Raw genomic sequence first — 22,582 nt, forward strand, 5'->3', positions numbered from 1 at the left:
CTCCATAAATTGTTGGTAAGAGCTGCATCAAGGCATTCTGCCATCAATTATTTCACAACGGTAGCTCAATCATATATGTACTATCACTGATTATCCTAAAGAAATACTGCACTTAAGAGAACCAACTCTATATCATCATACATCTCATTCCAGCAGGTGTAGCTAAGAAATAAAAATAAAAACTAACTATATATACCTCAATATTTATAGAAAAATAAAATTTCATATAACTTTCCATTCAGATCTTTCAGAGTATTTTGTTTATATGTTTGTAATGGTGAACATATAAAGAATGTATTGAAACAATGGCCTTGTAAATTATTCTATTATCCAAATCCTAGAACAATAACTTATGCAAAACATTTAACCTTAATATACCCTTTACAGTTCAAGATTTAGTTCTTCATTAAAAAGTGAACTTTAACATATATAAATTTGATTTACAAATTTTTGAATGTTATTAAAAAAACTTTCACTCATTGAAGTTTGCCATTTTTTATGGTTGAGTTAGTTTTTTTAAAAATTTATATTGGATACATAGCATATGCTTTTTGTTTTTGAAGACGTAACCTACTCCAAATGTTCTATTTTCCTTCTGTTAGATAATTATACATTTTTAAAGACATACTACATGCCAATGATAAGCTGGTTTCATTTAAGCTGGTTCCAATTTTCTCAAGCAATTCTTATTTCTCTGGCTTGGTATTTTGGGCCAAATTCCAATGACTGTGGTTTGTGACATTTTTGTGTAATTTCCATGATTTCTAAAAGTAAAAACACCATTTTGAATCACCTTTTCAGTATTACCCCTACATAATTCCCTATACAGTGACAAGATCAAATTGCCTTTTACATTTAGTACTTCACTTTTAAAAACTTTATAATAAACCCTAGATTTACTAGAGTCAGATCCCACAATTTATTTCACAAACTGGATATTCTGGGGCAATAATCAGTAATTTTCAAGTCCATCTGACACATCTCTTGTGGTTTAAGACTCTCATTTTATTAGTTTTTTTTGGGTTTTGGTTTTCTTGAGAAAATCTTATAAGGCAACTTTATTAAAAGTCAGGTTTTCCTTGTGGCACTCACTGTCTGAATAAAGTAGCTTAATGAATTGTTTCACATTAAGCTTTTTAATGCAAATTATTAAGCAATAATTAAATTGCTTAAAATCTACCAAAATTTGCATTGATTTATGAGGTAAACATTTGCCTATTGCTTCCTTTTAAGAACAATTCTCAACCTACAATTCAGACAGATACACATAAATACAAGTATCTGTCAACTATTCCCTCAACATTAATAGTACACAGAAGAACAAAAGGGGACAAAATTAGGCAAAATTATTCTCTAATTACTATATTGTCATAGCTGTTCCTTCTAAAATGTACACAGGAAAACTTTTTATTAACAAATCCAACAACCTAATAATCAATTTACCAAAACATCAAATATTGGAGTTCTCCTTCAAGTAACTGATGGGGGCAACAAATAACCCAATTACTTAGCCCAGATGTTAAAAACTGACACCTTCCTTGATAATTACAAAGTAATTTGTAAATGTAAGATGACACACCTTTAATGAGACTTGTAGGAGAAAAAGAGTTTACATTAGTCACTAAATCTCAGATTTGAAAAATGTGACAGTATGTGAGAAGTTATAAAATAAAGTATTTTTAAAAGCTTTGTGTATTTACTCTAATTAGGTTGTGTTGGAAACATGGTAGAACACTTAGAAAAACTAACCCCTCACACGAAATAACCAACAGAAATGTAATTTTGCTTAAAATTCAAAGGACTCTTTTTTCCTATAAAAGAGTCATTTAATGACATTCTAAAACATCTAAAAAAATGTTGTTCAATGGAAATACCACTATGTTCTAAAATATTTTAAACTTTCTATATGCACAAAATACACAATAAACTTGTAATTCAGAAATAAAAAATTGTATCTCAATATTGCCATTGTTTTTCCCATACATGTATTATTACTCTAAAAAATAATTTTTAACATAGAAAAATTTGAATTTGTGGCTCAAGCTCCTAAGTCTTGACTGTAAAAACTGGTGTTACAACTTGACCCTAGAAGGGGAGGTTTCTTGTTTTGTTTTGTTTTTTTCGTTAGGGGGATGGGAGGAGGAATTATTTCATTGGACCATATTACAATAATTTTGACAACAAAATGTCTTCATCACCTACTATTCATTCTCACACTGTACTAATGATTGTGTTAGCTTAAAATATGTTCATTGGTACCAATTATCATTGGTCAGAAAACAATTTTCAGTCTAAAATATCTGAATCTCAGGAAAAGGATCACAAGATTTTTTTGAGTAAACTTCCAGGAGTTTCTATTTTGTGAAGAAAATATGAAAGGATTACTGTTACATAGAAATAACAAAGCTTTATAAACACAAGTGTAAAATTACCATAAGACATTTAAAATAATTGAAATGAACACTATTGGAAAAAGGCTTATAGAGGGACTAAAAAGAAATGAGAACCAGATCTCAGAAACTGATGAATTTAGCAAAAAAAAATGTAAAATAATTCAAATAAACTTTGTGCTTCATCTCTACGGTAGTTTTATTTTCCTCTTTATAACCTCAAATTTTGCTGCAAAATACTAGTTTCCTTAAGATATTTCTTTATTACCTTCCCAACTGCAAAGACAGTATTTTAAGGCTACTTCTACAACATAAAACTTTTATTAATCAAATTATTTCACAACTAGTTTAACTGCAAATGTAGCAAGTGTCTCAGTTCTAAAAGGCACTTACGTTTTTGGGTATCAAGCAGAAAGTTATATTTTCAGTTAGTCTTGATGAGGAAATACAAGACCCACTGGAAACCTATTCACCACCTAGAAAAACAGTATTTCCCTCTAAGTACTGGCTGGACCCCCACTTCAAAGTGGGTATGTCAGAAGTTTCTCAACTCCTCCCAAGTCCCTTTTGCTGAGCTTCTGTCTGCCAACAGCAAATCCAAACCGCAGAAGACTCTTTCTTCAGAATTTTTTTGCTAAATATTTTTGGCACTAAGGCTATCCAACACATCAGAGATTTTCAATAAATTCCACATTTTTTGCTAGAAAGCCAGGGGAGTGTTTTATCTAGAAAAATCTTGTCTTTTTGTCTAGAAAAAATTTCTGTATCTGCCACAGCCTATCTTAGTCTGCTTTCAATGTTGTAATGTGTGAAACTATGAAAACCTAATCTATGAAAAAGGCAGGTACCAAATCACATAGAGCATGCTATCCTTTGTGTGTAAAATGGTAGTATGCTTCTAGATGGACAGGCTATTCCAAAAGAAACAGGTAACACCAAATACTCTGAGGGGAAGAACTGGGAGGCTTGAAGGATAGGAGAGTGAGAACCATTTCTTTTCACTGTATTCCCTTAGGTAGCATTTGCATTTTATTTTATTTTTTAATTGTATTATTTTGCTGGGTGCCAGCATTGCTTTTTAAGGAAAACAATGAGAAAACACTCCTGAGAAATAAATTTCCTGTGAAATGCAGTTTAGTCAATAATATTTGAGAATATACTAAGTATAAATTTCCACACGTAATTTAGGTACACGATAATCTGATGAAATGAATACAAAGCTTCAATGGAATATCAATTGGGTTATATTGTATCTATATATAAATGTACATACACATCCTTCAGACTATATCAATTTTCAGAATCATCCACACACATCCAAATAGTGTTTCCGGCATGAAGATACGTGATTTCTAGAATGAGATACAAACAATTGACAGGGAGAAATGTCAAAAATTGTAGATTTTTCTTCCCCAGAACTGTTTACCTATAGTGATGGAATACTATTTGGCTTATCAAATTCCTAAGCAGTCAGAAAGTGACTTACTGCAGAGAACCTTCAGATGTGATAAAGTGCTTTTAATTTAAAGATGGAAGCATTCCAGATGTATATGCACTCATAACAGGACCCAATGCAGTTGAAAAACAAAGTAAGCAAAAATTGTAATACAACCACTTAATGTTAACTGCGATGTCAAAGTTCTACAAAGAAAATTACATGAGATGAAATGTATAGCCTGAAAACAGAGTAACTAACAATCATCTGGAAAAAATTAGAATTGTAAACACCTTTCAATTTGGACAACTAATCAATATGGAGATTATGACAATGAATTTTATTTTTGAAATACATTTGAACTTGAAAAATAAAATATAATGGTCTACAAATAACTTTTATATTCACAGATGTCATAACACATTTATTTTTTACTTACCCTGTTGTCTCTGAGAAACGTTTGAAATGACTATTTTATTTAAGCTAATACATAAAAGTAAACAATACAATTTAAACTAAACTGGAAACGTAAAATCCAAACTGTAGTTTTCAGAAGGATGCCAGCAAGTGTTTAAATACATACATAAATGCTTCTTTGTGTATCATTAGTTTGTTTGTTTTTTTAAGTAGGTAATTCCAGTGCAGGTGAGGATGAAGACATAGCCCAAGTGTTTCAAGTTCATAAAAGGCCTGTAAAAGTAGCATCATGTTAAAACTGTAGCAATATGAATCTTGCTAAGTCAATATTGATGTCTGTAAACAATTCTTGTAACCTTGTATTTTATTTTTACAGTATATTAAAACATTACTCTTAACATTCGTCTGTCACTTCGTTCCCATAGGTGACCTATGACTTTTTCCCCCCTAGAAAGGGCAGATTCTTTGCAAAACTATACTGAGATTAACAAAACAATAATTTAAATCATAAGAACAAAACCATGGAACACATTGCCACCAAAGGGCTAAAACCAAACAGAAAAAGGAATATGTAATACTGTTCTTGCCTTCAAAACATGTACTGTCAGGTTAAACTTAAATCGTTTCCACACACCCTTTTCTGGAAAAAAAAAAAACAAAAAAAAAAAACAAAAAAAACCGCGTAAAATATTGCTTAGGAAAGTACTCTCCGTGTTTTTCTTTCTCCTGCTCCAGTTTCCAGGAAAACTTACAAATTTTATCTTCATTTCCCCGTTATCATTATTATTGCTGCAAGATTGTTTTCAAAATTTAATCAATATGCTTTGCACTTCTTTTGTCTTATGCTTTGTCTTGTTCAGTATTTAGCAGAGAGTTCGTAATGTCTAAGTATTCAGATAAAACTGCAAGTCAAAGGATGACAAAGTTTTAAAAATCTGTTTATCTATGGTTTTGTATTTTTCCAAAGAAACTACAATTTTCACCTGATTTCTGCATCCATTTTCATACCGCTTGAACAGGTTATATTTTTCCAACAACAACAAAAAGGCCCATTGCGAACAACTAGAAATATTTGGAAGTTTTGATGTTTTGTCTTTTCTTTTTGATCATGATAGTGATGGGAGAATAAACTTAAGTCAGAGATATTTATTGAGAGAAAGAGAGAAAGAACACACACAAAGGGAAAGAAAGCAGTAAAAACAACTTTTCAAGTGTAAACTCAGTATGAAATATTTTAGGAAATAAAAATGTTCCCCCCCTTTCCCTTGTTCAATCTCCATCCCCACAGAGGAAAAACAGAATACTTACAAGTTAGTATCTGCGTATTTATCAGTGTATGTGTGTTTTCTCTCTTCTTTGGGCTTGGACACTTTGAGCTAATTTGGAAGTGCCCGTTTGGTTGCCCACAAAATGATGCTTAAGGGTCTAAAGACGCATAAATTAGGGAGCCCTACAATGGCAAAGGACGGTCATTGTACCTCCTCTCTTTATGCGCTCTTACGGTGGGACCCAAGAGTCTTTTTTTTTTTTTTTTTTTTTTTTTTTTAACACTTTAGGTGATGGAGCGAATGAGGGACTGGTAACTGGAGAGGACGAAGCGAGCTCCCGCAACACCCTCCCCCCAAACTTAGCAGCATGTTCCCCACTCCGCAATTATACCAGACTTTGCATCGAAGTCGCTTTAGAAAACTGGGGTCTGGACGGGACCAGGCGAGGAGTCCTTCCTGTCTAGCCTCGACGCCAACCTCCGAGTTTCTATTTCTGGAGCTCGAGGGCTGGGGTAACGGCCGCAGATGGAGAGGCGAAGGATGGGAAAAGCAACGGGGGGTGATCTTTCCAAGAAACACCCAACTGCCGCTTTTACCTTTTTTGCCTCCATTATGGGGCGGGGGCTGGGGGGAGCGAGAGAAAAAGATGTCAATGACCATTGTTTGCTCGTTTGGGATGTTGCTCCGCCCCCCGAGTCTGTCGTAAACCTGGCGCCGGACTAAAATAAACCCCAGATCCCGCAGCCCGGGGGGCTCGCCGAGCCGCCGACTCCTCGTCACAGGCTCAGCTGCCGCAGCCGAGGTGGCGGCGACGAGCGGCCGCCGCGTCCTGCCGGCGCGCGCCCCGGGCCCCCTACCTGGTCGCCCGCCGAGCCATGTCGTTGAGCCCAAAGCACACGACGCCCTTCTCCGTGTCCGACATCCTGAGCCCCATAGAGGAGACCTACAAGAAGTTCGGCGGCGCCATGGACGGCGCGCCACCCGGCCTGGGGGCGCCCCTGGGGGCCGCGGCCGCCGCCGCCTACCGCGCGCCGCCACCCGGGCCCTCCTCGCAGGCGGCAACCGTGGCAGGCATGCAGCCCCCTCACGCCATGGCGGGTCACAACGCGGCGGCCGCGGCGGCGGCGGCAGCAGCGGCGGCGGCGGCGGCCGCCACCTACCACATGCCGCCTGGCGTCTCGCAGTTCCCGCACGGCGCCATGGGCGGCTACTGCAACGGCGGCCTGGGCAACATGGGCGAGCTGCCCGCCTACACGGACGGCATGCGGGGCGGCGCGGCCACCGGCTGGTACGGCGCCAACCCGGACCCACGCTACTCGTCAAGTGAGAGGGGCCAGGAGCGCGGGACTGCGGGCGGCTCAGGCGTTTCCCGCCACAGCCGGGGGGCGCGGGACGGGGTGCGCGCGGCTTAGGCGGTCCTGGGACCTAGCGGGCGCGCTGGGCGTTCTGGGACGCGGCCCGGGACGCGGGGGGTTTCCGCGGACTCTGGGCGCGCGGGGGGTCCTGGGACCCGACTGGTTACGCGCGCGGGGTCCTGGGACCTGTTGAGGCGCGCGGTGCCCTGGGACCGGCCGAGGGAGCGCGGGGCGTGCTGGGGCCCGGGGCCGCGGCGCTCAGGGGGTCCTGGGATTCAGCGAGGGCCAGGCAGCGTCGCGGCCGCCGCGGCGTGAAGAGAGCGGCGGCTGGAGCGGCTCCCGGCGGGCCTGGAGCTCACCCGCCTTCCCCCTTGGGCCTCTTCCCCAGTCTCCAGGTTCATGGGGCCGTCGGCGGGCGTGAATGTGGCCGGCATGGGGTCGCTGACGGGCATCGCGGACGCCGCCAAGTCGCTGGCCCCGCTGCACGCGGCGGCGGCGGCTGCCGCTCCGCGAAGGAAGCGCCGCGTGCTCTTCTCGCAGGCGCAGGTCTACGAGCTGGAGCGGCGCTTCAAGCAGCAGAAGTACCTGTCGGCGCCCGAGCGCGAGCACCTGGCCAGCATGATCCACCTGACGCCCACGCAGGTCAAGATCTGGTTCCAGAACCACCGCTACAAAATGAAACGGCAGGCCAAGGACAAGGCGGCGCAGCAGCTGCAGCAGGAGGGTGGCTTGGGCCCGCCGCCGCCTCCGCCGCCGTCCCCGCGCCGCGTGGCTGTGCCCGTGCTGGTCAAGGACGGCAAGCCGTGCCAGAACGGTGCCAGCACGCCCACCCCTGGCCAGGCCGGTCCGCAGCCGCCGGCCCCGACGCCCGCGCCTGAGCTGGAGGAGCTGTCGCCCAGCCCACCCGCGCTACACGGCCCGGGGGGCGGCCTGGCGGCCCTGGACCCGGCCGCCGGGGAGTACGGCGGTGGTGTCCTGGGCGCCAACCTGCTCTATGGCAGGACGTGGTGACAGCGAGGGCGCCCCGGGGCTAGGACCTGGTGCAGCCGAAGGGTCTGCAAGAAACTGCTAGAACGGATGGGGGAGGCATGCGAAAACTGACTCGCGCGTGTGAACGGCGATTCAAAACGAACCGATCTCAGAGAGGGGCAGGCTGTGAACCTCTTTGCTGGGGGCGGGGGACAGCGACAGCCCGGAAACCGAGTAGTGTAACATTATGCCACGAGGCTTTGAGGTGATTTTCTCGTCCTAGAAGTTCTTAAATGACGCGAAAAGATAGAGAAGTTCACACGGCGTTCTTAACCACAGCTCTCAAAGTTGGAAACTTTGTTGGCGTTTGTTACTCTAAAAATCAACCCAGCTTTAACAATGAGTCCTTTCTGAAGTGGAATTTATCTTGGGAGATTAATTTTCGAAGGGCCCCATAAGTGCAATTTCATTAATGTTTGATTGAAAGTAAATTGAATTGTAGCTCAAGGTGGATCATACACATAGCAACATTATTGCAGAGGAATTATTGCCATTTAGGTAATAGAGCAATGGAATCAAAATAGAATACTGATTATATGGATTGATGGAGCTTTTTAAATTTAATGCTGATTTCAAAATGTTTTGATGGTTATTTGGCAAATGAGTGTTTGTATGTTACCCTAAAAGAGGATTTTCCCCCCGAAGATGCAGCTCACCATAAGAAAGGAAGGTTGTATACTATTTGTATATGCAATCTGGTCTCCCAAAATCAACTGAGAAAATAAATAACCCTATCCTTCTGTAAACATGGTATTTACTCTTTTTGAGGTATTTTCTTGTCTGAATTTGAATACCTTGATAAAGTACTAGAACAAACAATTAAAATTTCTAGAATTTACATCAATTAATCTATATTCAAAGCATGACAAGAAGAAGAAAGGTGATGTATTGAATTGTAATCAAGATATAAGGAATGAGTAACTAAAATATTTATAATTTTCCCACCATATTTAGAACTTAGGAGTTGCACTGGTTTTGTTGGTGTTTTATTGTACAAATAATGTATTTACTCTTTAATATGTCGATTTATATTTCCTATGTTTCAAATGGATATTTAAATATAACTTAAAAGAAACTTAAGTTCTTTTTTCTAAAAGTCAAGTGGTCATTTCTTTTTCATTAAGTTTATACGGGACTTGATGCGTTTTTAAAATACTAGTTGTCATGATGTGACAACACAGCTCAGTTAACTCATAAATGACTGGTATTGGAGTAAAAATACTAAAAGCTGAAGAATATGTGTTTATAAAATTAATGAAAATTAAAGAAATAACGTGGATAAAGCATGATTTGCAAATGATCAAAACAAATAGTTACCGGAGACCCCAAACCTCTTCTACATTTGAGATTTTAGAATTACAGCTTGGGGCTGAAACATTGTGTTTCACTTCATTGTTAGAACGTTTTTCTGAATGTGCAACATGAATTCATAAGAAGGTGTTTTAGAAGTTAAACTTGCACTTTTTCTAGACTCTTTTGCATAGTAATTTTTTAAAACTCTAGTTTCTTTCACAGAGGGAGAAAACCACTAAAGAAGCAAGGAAATCACCCTTTATCAAGGGGTTGTAAAAGAATTTTTAGAAAATGAGATCTAATTTTTGAGACATTTTATGTAAGAACAAATAATTTGAGCAGACAGATTTGTATGAAAATGTTACAATACACCCACAGAAAATTCTCTCAACTTAGGGGTTTTTTGGCATATTAATGGAAATGACTTTAGAAATGTTAACTAAGCTAGCAAGACTATTATTGATGTGCCAAATTTCAGAATGTTTGTTTATATTAGTTTGATTTCCTCACAATAGTACCATAATTCTGAAATTTTACTCGTAGAAAACGTTCTAAAAGTCCACATGGTTGGCAGTGTTTTTTGTTACAGTCCAATACCTACAAAAACAGTAATAGCTTATAGTCCAAGGGCTCCGGGTAACATATTTAAAGAAAATAAGTCTTCATGGACAGTTTATTTCTGGAACAAAAAAATCCTTTAGACTGAAGGCATGCACTTTCTTTTAAAAATATGTCACATTAAGAAGAAACAACTTTTATATACAGTATTTTCTGAAAGTGTATTTTGTGTGGGCGTATCTTTTTCCTTTCAGCATTCCTTTAAGCAGTAAAAAACCCCAAGCCAGAAATAATTGCTGCAAAGGGCTTAACATTCTATACCCAGAGACTTACTGAGTGTATGTGTGCATATCCTGAAATTAGGGAAAGGTTTGATTCTTGCAGCTTAAAATAGAAATGTTTTTACCATAGAATCCCACTTTCTGATTAATGCAAAACAAGAGCTGTTTTCTTCTTTCTGCAATTAGTGCTTTGCAGATCTTTTATAAAAATACAAACGGCCGGACTAGGTGAAACTCATTAACTGAAGAGGAGGATAAGTGTCTCCACAACTAAGAGGGAGGACTGGCGCAGGGTCTGAGTGAAACAAAGGCCCCTCAAAGTTTGGCAGAGGCCACAGCAAACCTGTTTCAAAAATGCTTACTCAGCAGATGTGACCTTTTCCTAAATGTTTTTGGGTTTTACAAGAATCTGACTTACCTTTTCCAATTGAGGCATGGAAACCAAAAGCCAGAATCAAAGTTGCAGACAGGAACATAGGGATTGCAGGTACTTTTCTGTAATATGTGTTGGGATGTATATTGAAGTGCTGTGCGTGCGAGAGTGTGTGCAGTTTAGAAGGACACAAGAAGGGTGTTTTGTATATGGAAGGATGGGGGTGTAACCCAGTTGTCTTCTATTTAAGTCTTTGCCTAGAGCTAAAACTTAATGGTCAGAACAAGTAGTCAGTCAGACTTCTATCAACACAGATGTTGTGTTCAAACTCCATTCGGCTAGCGACTGTTTACTTTCAATTTAAAGCAAATCAGAGACTCAGTCCTGTTCACTAAATGCAAGCATCTTCCATAGACTTGCTTTGTTAACTGCATTGAATACTGATTATTTTAAAAGACTTTTTAGAATAAATTTGTGAGCCATAATTATATAAAGACCTATCAATTGGATTTTTAGATGTGAATTTGTGCCGAAGAGAACATAATGCATTATGTGGTGGCAACACAAATTTCAGACAGAGTTCAAAGCATGGATAATACTCCCTCACTGCTTACCATAACCCTAATGTGTGGATGAAACCCTGTATGTTAATTATTTGAGTACAGTTTTTTGAAACACTATTACTTGTTATCCTGCAACCCAGTGAGAGAAAAATGATACATTTTTAAACATATAAATACCCTTTCACTACTAGTGAGATTTGGTGAACATCTGGGGAAGTTTCAAAGAAGATACCTAGACTGGGGAACTGCATTCGCATCCCATCAGGAATTTGCGCTCTCCAGTAAGTATTGAGATAACTTTGTGATTTCAATATCACTTTTGTTTTTATTATTTTTAACTTTAGAGGTAATGGAAGTTTCTGGGAGAGGTGGATTTGGTTTTGTTTTTGCTTTAGAATGTTTACCTGCAATTGAATGAAATGCCTTTCGTTTTTTGAAATTCCATGTAACCTTCAGTAATTGTTTTAGGTGACTTCTAAAAAAAAAGTTTCACTAGGAACATTGCCTAAATTTAAGTTGTGCAAACTGTTTTGCAGTAGTGAACAGCTGTATTCCTATTTCATACACATCAATTAAAGCCTGTTCTCTTTTGGCCCTCATTCCATAAATAAGGCATGGAGAAACAAGCCACAGGAGGATTCTGCTTTACTGGGTGGAGGAGAAATCCATCGAGAATGGGCCGTTTGCTAGTTCATTCGTTCATTCCTGATGGGAAATAGCAGAGCAGTGGATCACCAGGAATAGAGTCTGGCGAGATCGCAGCTCCAGGACCCTTTCGGGTTGGGCAGGAGGCGTCAGTCAGTGGGACGGAGCCAGATCGAGGAATTGGGAGCTCTAACTTGACTCTTCAGGGAATGTCCGGATTTTAGATTTCAAAGCATAGCTAAATTCGGTTACTTTCACACTTGGAACTTAAAACAGCAGCCTCGGAAGGAAGACCGTTTCTGGTATTCTACAGCTCTGCTGCTTGCATCTGTACAGGGAGTTGGGATTCAGCGGCAGGTTGAGAAGCTGCGGCGCCGCGTGAGGGGACGCGGAAGAGGAAGGAGGGTGCGCCCGAGGGTGGAGGAAGGAGCTTTCCGCGCCCATCCTGTGCGTGCGGCCGGCTCGCGGGGCTCCCGGGAGGGCCAGTCGCGGCGTCTGCGGGCTGGGCCGGGCGGCTAATGAGCCGCTGGGGAGACCCAGGCGCCGGGCGCGTGCCCCACGTGCATCGAGGGCCGGCACTTCCCAACCCCGCTGGGAGAAAGTTGAGCTAAGCACCTAGGACCTGAGCCCTGAGTAGCCCGCGGGTCCCGGGAGCCGCCACCATCCCGCCCCCGGCTGCGAGGTCGCCGCGCCCGGGCCCTTCATTTCGGTCCAGGCGCGCCCAGCAAGGAAGTGCTGGGACCCCGGCCTCACCCGGCCTGTTCCTGGCATCCCACGTCATCGTACGAAAATTAACCTATCGCTCATTACACCCAATTTGCCTTTGTAACGCTAAATGGCAATCTAATACCAGTTTGTAGACGGCTTTGTACATTAACATACATTACCCCATTTGATCTTTAAAGGGAAGACAACTGCTCATTACGGGCCCTTAGCCCCAGAGTAGTCAAGCTGTTTCCAGGTTCTAAGATTTTTTTTTTTGTTTAACTTTAATAGAAGACCCTGAAAAAATGTGCCGTTTAAAGAGAATATAATTGCGTACAAGTAACTACTTAAAATTGGCCCAACGAATTTATTTTTACATCAGAATTTGGAGGAGATATTTACAGCTTTAAACATTAAAGCTCTAAAAAGCATTGTGCTTATTGAAATGGGCAGGGCGTTTTCCTGGAAGATTCAAACGCGGAGGCAAGTTGGAAAGAGATGAAGACTAAGGATGGAGAGGCAGCAGCAGGGGTGAGGTCAGGAGCAGGGCCTGAAGCTGGCTCAGGGAGGGAACACCTGCCAATTCTGCAGAGGAAATCTGCTGTCATCAGTTTCTCCATCAGGCCTTTTGCTCAGATGTCTTCCAAACAGTGCTTTAAACATTCAGTCAAAAACTGAATTCTCAAGACAGCTTAAAATAAAACTAAGTCAAAACTAAAGGTATGAGAATATAAAGAGTGGAATTGTGGGTTTTGACTGTGAACTATGAACAGTAAAACATTTACTCCTTTGGAAAATGCAATGCTTTACTGAGATGGCTATCTATATTTTTAATACTTGGGAGATAAACTTATAGAGAAATTTAATAGAAGACATTATCACTTGAATGTTGAGCGAAGGCAATTATGTAAGGGTTGGACTGGTAATTCCTGATGGAGAGACTCTTTGTCTCAACAATAAAGGATCCTGCTCTGGTCACCCATCATTAGCAATGAACTCAATAGCTACAAAATACCTTCCTATTCAAGGTTGAGGTGAGATTTTTTTTCACTCCCCCAGACTAAGTTTAGCAAGTACGCTTCAGTTGAATATTAAAGCAAAAATGCCCTCAGTCAGGAGGTCAAAGAGAAACTTTACCTCACAATCTTGGGCTAGGAGGGAAAAACTGAAACAAAGCAATAGTCTTTGTATGTATGTCTAAATATGTTTTGGTAATCAAATGAAAATGCATACGTAAGTGCCGTATGTGAACTCCAAACACATATTTAAGCAATTTATAGTGTGCTTAGTGTAGCAAGGAAAAACATGAGTACAAATTGCAATCTAATGAAATACAAAAAAATATGCTAAGGAGCATAGACTATTTGGCCATTAATTGTCAACTTGAAGATTTAAAACAAGTCCTTAAAACTGGAGCACAAGTCTACATTAAATTTGTAAAAATGTTATTTATCTCACAAAGATTTTTGAGTTAGCCAGATCAGTCACTGACATACTAATACAACAAAGTTAAAGCTTTTGTTATGTCTTGCTGACCCTATCTTTTAAAATCTACTTCTTCAAATTGACTTCTTTGTCCTTTGGTTTGACATCTGATTATAGAAACAAATAGTTTTCTGCAAAAGTTAGTTTTAAAAAACCATGCTTGGTCAAGATTTTCAAAGTAGAAATACTGCAAAATAACAAGAACACAAAACAGAGTTTCAAAAGTTTAACTTTATTTTTTTTTACTAAAGTCCAGAAATTTCTGTAAGACAAGTACATTAATGAAATGTTTCCAAAGAAATACTGAACAATATATACTCTAGTTTGCTGAGGGTTCCAGCTCAAGAGTTCAAACCTAATTCTTGTGCAATAAAAATCAGCATGGATCTTAGATGATCTAGAATACACTGTGTTTTGAAATCCACAGCTGGTTTCATTTTTAACCATAATGAAAAACCAGTACTCCTATTCCATCAAATTGTGTTTTATAAGCAATAATAAATTCAGATCCACTGTATTATGCAACATACATCTTTGGAAAGCAACATAAACAGTGAGATCAGATCAGTAGAAATATACACAGTTAAAAGAAATACACAAAGTACTGTAGTTTTATTAAAAACTACTACTTGAGAAAGAAATCTTTCCACAAATAGCATAAAACTGTAGAATGATGAAAGGATTTGGGAAAGCTTTACAAAAGCTTAATTCCAATTGTATCTTCCTGAGGGTGGTGGCAAAGGGTATTTCCTTCCTTCTCTGGGATATCCCTGAAAATAAACAAAGAAAAGAGTTTATTTTCTGGACTGATACTCCTGCAAGTCAGTTAATTTTACACTTCTATGGAAAAATACATCATAAAGAAACTGAGTATGTGTTAAAGGTACAGCACATGGAAAGGTCCCATAAACAGGTGCTTTGATCCAGAGCTTTAACACAAACTTGTTGCAAAGTTGGAGGCTAGCACAAATGCTATTACTGAAAAATAAAAAAAAAACCTTAATCACAAATGCACACAAATGCACTAGAGTTAAGTGTTTTGTGTAAACAACATGTACAGACAGTGGTTCTCAATTTTCCCACCGTCCTAGCAGTAGTAATTCAAGTCACTTTGTTGTAAGATACCCACATCAATTTAGACTTATTACACAAGGAAAGTAACTTTGCTTTAACCAAGGCAAGAGCTTGCTAAGTCAGTTAAGGCCAAATTGATTTTAGGGATTTTTTTATTTAGCAACAAAAAGTAGGACATTAAATGATATATTAAGGTTATTACACAATCCATTAGCAATGACCTTTATAACAAACATATCCTAGAATGCTTGCAAATAACATTTCTGTATAACAAAAGATAAACCTGACACCTCTTCACTGTAAGTCCTTTTCTAGGCCTCTAGGGTTTTGAAATGGAACCCCCTCCCACCTCATTTTGCCACCCAGAGAGCACTTCAGTACTTTAAATATGAACATGTGCAGACTCAAGGCCAGAATGTAGGCTAAGGCCTTGTTTGGTCATATAAAACTTTACTAAACATACAATGAAGTAATGATTTTATGTTTTTAACAACAGACTTCTGCAATTTAATAGTGCTTCAAACATTGTGGTTTAATAAAAAGTATCTCCGTGGAAAAGAGACTGAGAAAGAAGAAATGTTATTTTCAAAAAGTCCTAAAAGAATAATAAATTTACCAATTAGTTTATATCTTTTAAGTAAATAAGAATTTTACCTCCTACAATAGCAGAGAGTTCCTTTAAAAGGAAGATCTCCAAAGGAGGGAGGAAAATGGATGAACTGGGGTCAGCAGTCTAGGCAGCCAGCCCCCAGCTCTCCCGCCCAACTGTGTGGGGTTTTTAGGGTTTCAATTCCTGACTTGGAAAATGAGGTGACTAGACTATACATTCTCCAAGTTTCTTTCAGTTACAAATATGTCCTCACTTCAAAAATGCTCATCACTGAAACTGCCTAGTGCCATCTAACCACAGTAACATAAAGAGCCTTAATTCACTGATGTGATTTTGAGGGGTCCTGGTTTGAAATAATTCAAAGCAAAATTCTATAAACTGATTTAAATAAACTGTAAAAAAATCCTCTCAGAAGACATTAACTATTTGCAGTTAAGGTGATTATCTTCTTGTAAGGTGGAGATACTTGTAAGAATACAACAAAAAAGTATACAAAATATGTTCCTTAGCTGTGAGAAGAGAGGTCTTACTAATTAATATGTGAAGCACTGCAGAAGGCCTGGAGGCAACACCAGGTAAGCAATTTAAAAACCACTTCACGTCACTGCAGGTGCCAAACGCCATAAACACTACACTCTGAATCATAGCATTCCAATCTTGTTCTCTAGTAAGGATTCCATTAAGAGCATGTAAATACTGGCCAGGCTGTCAAATTGCTGGAGGAAATTATGTCAAACAGACCTCAGTCTTAAATGCTGCTAAAACTGGATGCTGTGAAGAGAAAGAAATGAAGCTTACATATACTAAATTTGTCTAGGAATTATGACATTCAGTGATACAGCTGCTTACATTGACAAGAAAAATATGTGGAAGATTATCAAGCAGAGATTTATGAGGAGGGATATCAGATGAATCAAGACAGGAGACTTCTAAAATGACATTTTAAAATGACTTCTAAAAGACAACAGCTGAAAAAGTAGACTTACTTTCCAGCTTCCAGAAAATCACCCATTATGAGGGATCTAGGTTCTACTAAAGAACAATATCCTTAAAGAAAAAACAATGTTTTGGTGACTGACTATATTTGGACTAATTATCACTGACTGCTATGATTTAAAGGGCTTTTGGGTTAGAAATTCTTTGGCATCTTCAAGGTATATAACCTATTTAGTGAGGCAGGTACTCAACCCATATACATTTTTAATGACAGACCAAAGTTCAGCCAAGATACTCTATCAGTGTCTTCTCCAGAAATGTTGGTAAGAAAATATGGAGTCCTGTGAGGCTTGTTGAAATATAAAGTGAGCAGTATGCTTTTCATCCCACAACCCATTTACCTGTCTCCCTCCACGATCATCTCGTCTGGGTGGATACCCACCAGGCCCAGCTAGCATCTGGTACTGGTTTGGCTGGAAGGCTGCATTCTGGGTTTGCAGCATCCGGTTCCATGGGAGCAGAGGTTCAGCCCCAACGCCTCTGTAGAAAAGTACCAGGTTTACATCAGAAGCCACGCCTACTATACAGCACAAAGCCTAAAAGTGGCAGGTATCTCCAAATTTTAGTACAATCCAATTTACTTGGATTTATCATATGGGATACAGAGTATCAGAATGGCCTTTGTGTCCCTTATATCCAGTATAATCTAACATGTTTCATGAAGCATGAGCATTTATTACAATGGATGTTTAAACTCAACTGAGAAGTTCTGACTTTTAAAAATTATTTTGTTCATTTTCAATTGGGAAATTTCCTTTTTAGTCACTTAAAGATGTAGACCCAAGATCACCAAGTTGGCTACATTTAAGATGCTATCCAAATAGTAAACATGTACACGACAGGAGAATGAGGCTTTATTTTCAAAAATGTCCAGACTCGTTCTTGGATCCATTCTTTCTACTTAATTGCAGGTTGCAAATGAATTCTTACTGCTGAGTATTTTGAATCCAGGGTAGGAGACTTGGCTGTTTTTTCCCATCCATTATTGTGTTCAATATGTCAGAAGGTCTGATTGGGAGGAAACCTTTTCAAGTTCTATTGATGCAGCTTTCAATTGACCACGGTGACCTAGCAACATGAGCACTAATTGGCATGGGCTGACTGGCATTTGGTGTACAGTTTACATGGGAACACAGATTCAACGGCTATTATAACCCAGTTTGCTGTCCCAGATTACTAGTCGAAAGAAATGTTTTAATTGTCTTCAAGTGCCTATTTTAACTTTGCAGATGCAAAGCAAAAGGTATAATGTACTAAATCATAACTTAATTAAAAACTGTCACATAAACAATGTAGCAAGGATATATACCTTCTAAAGGCAATCAGCATTTAAGACTTTCCCCTTAAGGCACTTTCCATAACTTCCATTTTATGGAAGGCACTATAAAGAATAAACAGAGTCAAATGCGCCAGTATATTTGAACATTAAAAGCTTTGGGGCCACTGACCATGTTAGGAGGAATTCAATAAAACTTTAAATTCACTGAAGTGCTGACTAGCTGGTAATCAGTTATAACCATAGCAGCATAAGAATTTCAATTCCGAGGTCTTAGGGGAAAAAAGCCCGGTGCTGGGCTCACTGGGTAAAGCATTCTTCTCACATCTATTCAAGCCTGAATCCATCCTCTCTACCCCCACTCTCCTCCCTTCACTTGGAGCTTGCCTTCTTTTTATTAAAACAACACCAGAGATAATTATTTTTGTGTGATGGCTCGAAGAGATGAACTGCTCTTTAAAGAACTCTAGAAAGACTAAAGCTTTTCTTTACAGTTGGTAGCTGAAACCAGAGCTCTAATAACAATATGTTATAAGTAATTTAGAATACAATTAAAAATAAGTTTTTATCTCAGAAAGAAAATGCATATGGCTAGGGCTTTTAATTATTTTTCAGGATAATTACTAGCACAAATATATTTTAGCAAGAATGCCTCCATTTATTTTAGCAAAAACAGCTCCATGTGCAGAGATAGGAATGGTCTCTTCCAGTCTCTGCAGGAGTGAAGAGCTAAACTAAGGTTTGTGCTGTAACCAAAGTCTCCTCAAAACTGGGCCAATTAATGCAAAACCTATAGGCTAAAAATACAATTCATATCTTAACTATGATCAGTTTTTCTTTTGAGTCTTACAATAATAAAATTCAACTGAGTTTTAGGAAGATCTGCTGGCATAAATAATATACATTATAAATGCAATTCAAAACTATTTTATGTTCCAAAAACAGATTAAGAACAAAGCCACAGTTTAAAAACGCAAGTTCTTTTTGTTTGATTACTTATGTTTTTTGACAAAGATAATTTTTATGGAAAAAATCATCAATAATTAAAATTAAACAGAAGAAAAAAGCAAGGATGTCATGTACTACCCTCTTCTGACTTTTATGACAGAAAGGCCTTTATTTTCAACAAGTTTATCTATATGTCTAGACTAATTATATAATTTGCAAATACTTACAAAACTAAAAATTTGCCTAGGAAATTATGTTTTAAAATCTGGGATGGAAGCACAGAGACTGACATATCCTAACTTCTAAAAATTAGCAATGAGGCCAGGCACAGTAGCTCAGCCTGTCATCCAGCACTCCAAGAGGCCGAGGCAGGCAGATCACTTCAGCAGGAGTTTGAGACCAGCATGGGCAACATGGCAAAACCCCGTCTCTAATAAAAATACAAAAATCAGCCAGGCATGGTAGTGTAAGGGCCTGCAGTCCCAGCTACTTGGGAGGCTGAGGCATAAGAATCACTTGAATCTGGATGGCAGAAGCTGCAGTGAGCCAAGATCATGACATTACACTCTAGCCTAGGTGATGGAGTGAGACCTTGTCTCAGTAAATAAATAAATAAATAAATAAAGTTAATAAATAAGGCAACTTATTTGAGCCATTTGGCATCGTAAATGACAACAATATTCTTAAGTTTCCAGATTGTTTTGGAAAGTTACTGGCAATGTGAACTACTATGAATTTGGATATTTTAAATGTATACATATGGTAAAACCGGAGTTTTAAAAGATATTTCATGATTGAGCTTAACACCCATAGGAAAAAAATTAAATGGCTGCCTTGCAAATGACTAAAAAAGAGGCCTCCATCGACAAGAAGAATCCAAACAATGTGGCAGAACTCAAGTGACAAAGATAACGCTGGGTATCTATTAACTCTAGGCTGTGTCTGTGTTGGGAGGATGTTCCTGTTGTATTTTTAAATCTACTGGAATATGGATTATACATACCATCTTGAAGTAGAAAATATTCAAGAAATGCAATGTAATTAAAAAAAAAAGAGACACTCAAAAGTCTCTTAATAGGATTCTCAACGAACACTCAGAATAGTGCCATGGAAACATACTGAACTAAGGACTGGTAAAAACCTGGCTCTGGACAAAATGGTGTATTTCTTAAATGTCTGTAGGACTTTTATGATAGAACTCTATTATGCTCACATTTACCTTTTGCTTTCAGGTATAATTTTAAGTATTTGACTAAAACTAAACCAAAAAACATCCCCACAAAACTTGTCACTAACCTGCTGGGTTCACAAAGTCAGAATAATACTAGTACTTGGCTAGGGTAGAATAAGAACAAAACCTGATGGACAGCAGGGCAAGGGAAGGGACAATGATGACGATCTTAGGAAAACTTTTAATGTGAACAGAGGGGAGGAAAGCTGTTGGGGCCTTAGAAGTGGAAACAGATCCTTTACTTCCTTTGAAGTCCCTACGTCTTTATATTATGCTCAGAGTAAATATTCTGGTAAGTTTTGTTCCAGTGAAAAGTTTCTTGGTAAAGAATGGCACAAAAGAGTGACCTTAGGTAAGCTGCTGAACTTCTCTGTGCCTCACTTTCTTCATTTGCAAAAATGTAAAAATAATAGCATCTATTTCAATGCATTGCTGGGAGGAATAAATGAAATCATTCTTATTAAAGGATGTGAACAGTGTTAACATTTCGTAAGCAGACAAACATTTGCCATTATCATCAGTATGGAAAGTGAGCAATAAGATAGGGAAACCAAGTATATAATTTAGGAAAAATTTACCCCTTACTCATTTAATTTCTGCTTAAAATTGGTGGTACCGAGGAAAATGAAACAGCACATACTGTGTGCTTTCAGAAAATATACTAAAATCAAAACATTAATACACACATTGCTAGTCGTACTACATTTAATGAGACTTGCACTAAGTTGATACTATCAGTAAACATCGAAAAACATGATTCCTTTTATCCTCTTGAAGATAACAGTGAAATGAAGTTTTGGAGTCTCTAAAGAGTTATAAAGTTTTCTTAAAAGGGGAGCTGCATTTAGAACCCCATTTATAAAAACACTTTATTCATTTCAGATGTGAACAGATTAGAGATTGTTAACATGGCAGAGGAGAAGATAATAGAACAGATTAAAACTGGGAAGGCAAAAAAGAAAGCCTTATTATGATGTGGCTTAATTTGTTTTTGCATTTACTGATGTTGGCAAAACCATCGTGAAATGATGCATTTTAAAGCTGGCCTTTAAAAATTATTCTACAGAAGTTAATTATTCATAACGTGCCTAGTTGTCTTGTCGTACAGAGTCCATCTGACTTAGGAGCATACAACTTATCAATGAAGGAATACATGTTAAACATCCCTTGTTATTAAACCATGTCACATTCTTCCTAGTCCATGGTACTTATTAGACTGCAGATCCCATAATCCTCTTCTGAGTCCCTTCTGCGTTTAATTCAGTTCAGTCTTAAGTAGTTAAAGAAACTGTTTTCAGTGGCAACTAATAACTACTGACCTACAGTGACACTGCCCTACAATAGGCTTGTCAGCCCTGAAAAAGTTGTACCAAAGAAGCTGATTAGGACTTCAAGAGGTTTGCAGCAAGAATCAATGGTTGGTCTGTACTAACGCTGCATTGCCCGCACAGAAATGATAAAAGTGGAACACCATTAGTTATGCCTCATTAAGCTGCACAACCCTTCTAAAAAGAAATTTGTTTAGCCTGACCAAAACCTAATACCGTTTTAAGCTGTGTTGCATTTTTCAGGGCATCTCAAAAGCATCAATAAAATAAAGGCAAAGAACCAAGAAAAGTAAGAAAGTATATTAAACATGAGTCTTTTAATTCAAAGTATTAGCTATATACTTCCTTTTTAAAGGATAGGCACAAGGGAAACTGTTTTTGGTGGGAAAAAGTACATTTCAAACCACGGAGGTTTTAGCTTCCATAAAACCCGTAAGCCCCAAATGTTGGTGTCAGAAAGTACTTAAAAGTCATGTCTACTTTAATATTACCTGTCAAACCTTTGCTGCTGGAAAAGGGGAGGAGGACCTCGCCAGGAATCCTGGGGTCTCATATCTGAAAAAGAAACAGAAAGGATTAAGAAGATTTTTTAAAGTAACCAATATTCAATTACCCAATATTTTATAATTAAAAGTTCTTGAAAAGAATCTGCGAAAGACTGTAAACTAAATAAACTAGTATCATAATAACACACGCCACAAACGTATAAAGATAGGTAACTAACAGGGTCAGCAAAATTTTGTTTTATTATTTTTCCTTTGATAACAAAATAGGTTTAGTAATCCCTGGCCACTAAACTCACATAATCGTGTGTGTGTGTGTGTGTGTGTGTGTAAGTAAAGATATATATATTTTGCACAGTTTTTACATTTATATTTTAAATGCTGTGCAAAAGGAAAGGTTTAGTTCTTTTCCATAAATAGAATTAATACAAACTGAATGAATAGTATCTACAACAGAAATCCTGAAATTTTCCTTCTGAAGGCATAAATTGCTATCATTAACATTAAACAAAGCACACACAATCTCTCCAACACAAACCAAGAAAACAGGTTAAGGAAGGGACCACCCATTTCTCCATCTTTTCTGATAGTTTTCTTGTAACACAAAGCTGAACTAGCAACATCATCTAACCAGAAGAAACAATTAAATGGCTCCAGCTCTTCTATGTAAACTGACGGATATGGGATGAAAGAAACATCTGGGCCTGTCTATATCAACGAACCACAGCTTGCAGTCACTTCACCTTCAGCGGGGTCTGCTGTGACCTAATTAAAACTGCTGGTTCCAGAAGTTGTCTAATGAGATCACCGTGCGAGGAC

At 38.8% G+C, this 22,582-nt stretch overlaps 2 protein-coding genes across 10 annotated transcripts in view; one reads left to right on the top strand and one right to left on the bottom strand.

The window, feature by feature from the left end:
• The first annotated feature begins 6,274 nt into the window (after positions 1-6,274).
• NKX2-4 (NK2 homeobox 4) lies at positions 6,275-7,876 on the top strand. Its single transcript, XM_003905137.5, has 2 exons — positions 6,275-6,833; positions 7,254-7,876. Exons 1-2 carry the CDS (start codon positions 6,386-6,388, stop codon positions 7,874-7,876), a joined length of 1,071 nt encoding a protein of 356 aa, XP_003905186.1. The 5' UTR covers positions 6,275-6,385.
• A 6,132-nt stretch (positions 7,877-14,008) lies between these two features.
• XRN2 (5'-3' exoribonuclease 2) overlaps positions 14,009-22,582 on the bottom strand; it is an 87,272-nt gene continuing 78,698 nt past the window's right edge. For 6 of the 9 annotated variants that reach the window (XM_009216639.2, XM_009216637.2, XM_021921301.1 and 3 more), the window contains 4 exons: positions 21,752-21,815; positions 16,819-16,957; positions 16,223-16,252; positions 14,009-14,567 (listed from right to left, as the gene is read on the bottom strand). In XM_009216639.2, the coding sequence (XP_009214903.1) occupies positions 14,502-14,567; positions 16,223-16,252; positions 16,819-16,957; positions 21,752-21,815 (299 nt within the window). In that variant the 3' untranslated portion in view covers positions 14,009-14,501. The remainder of the gene's footprint in view (positions 14,568-16,222; positions 16,253-16,818; positions 16,958-21,751; positions 21,816-22,582) is intronic. The other 3 variants (XM_009216638.2, XM_017945062.1, XM_003905134.4) reach the window with 2 other exon arrangements.

This window comes from Papio anubis, chromosome 16, assembly GCF_008728515.1.
Source record: "Papio anubis isolate 15944 chromosome 16, Panubis1.0, whole genome shotgun sequence".
NCBI lineage: Eukaryota > Metazoa > Chordata > Mammalia > Primates > Cercopithecidae > Papio > Papio anubis.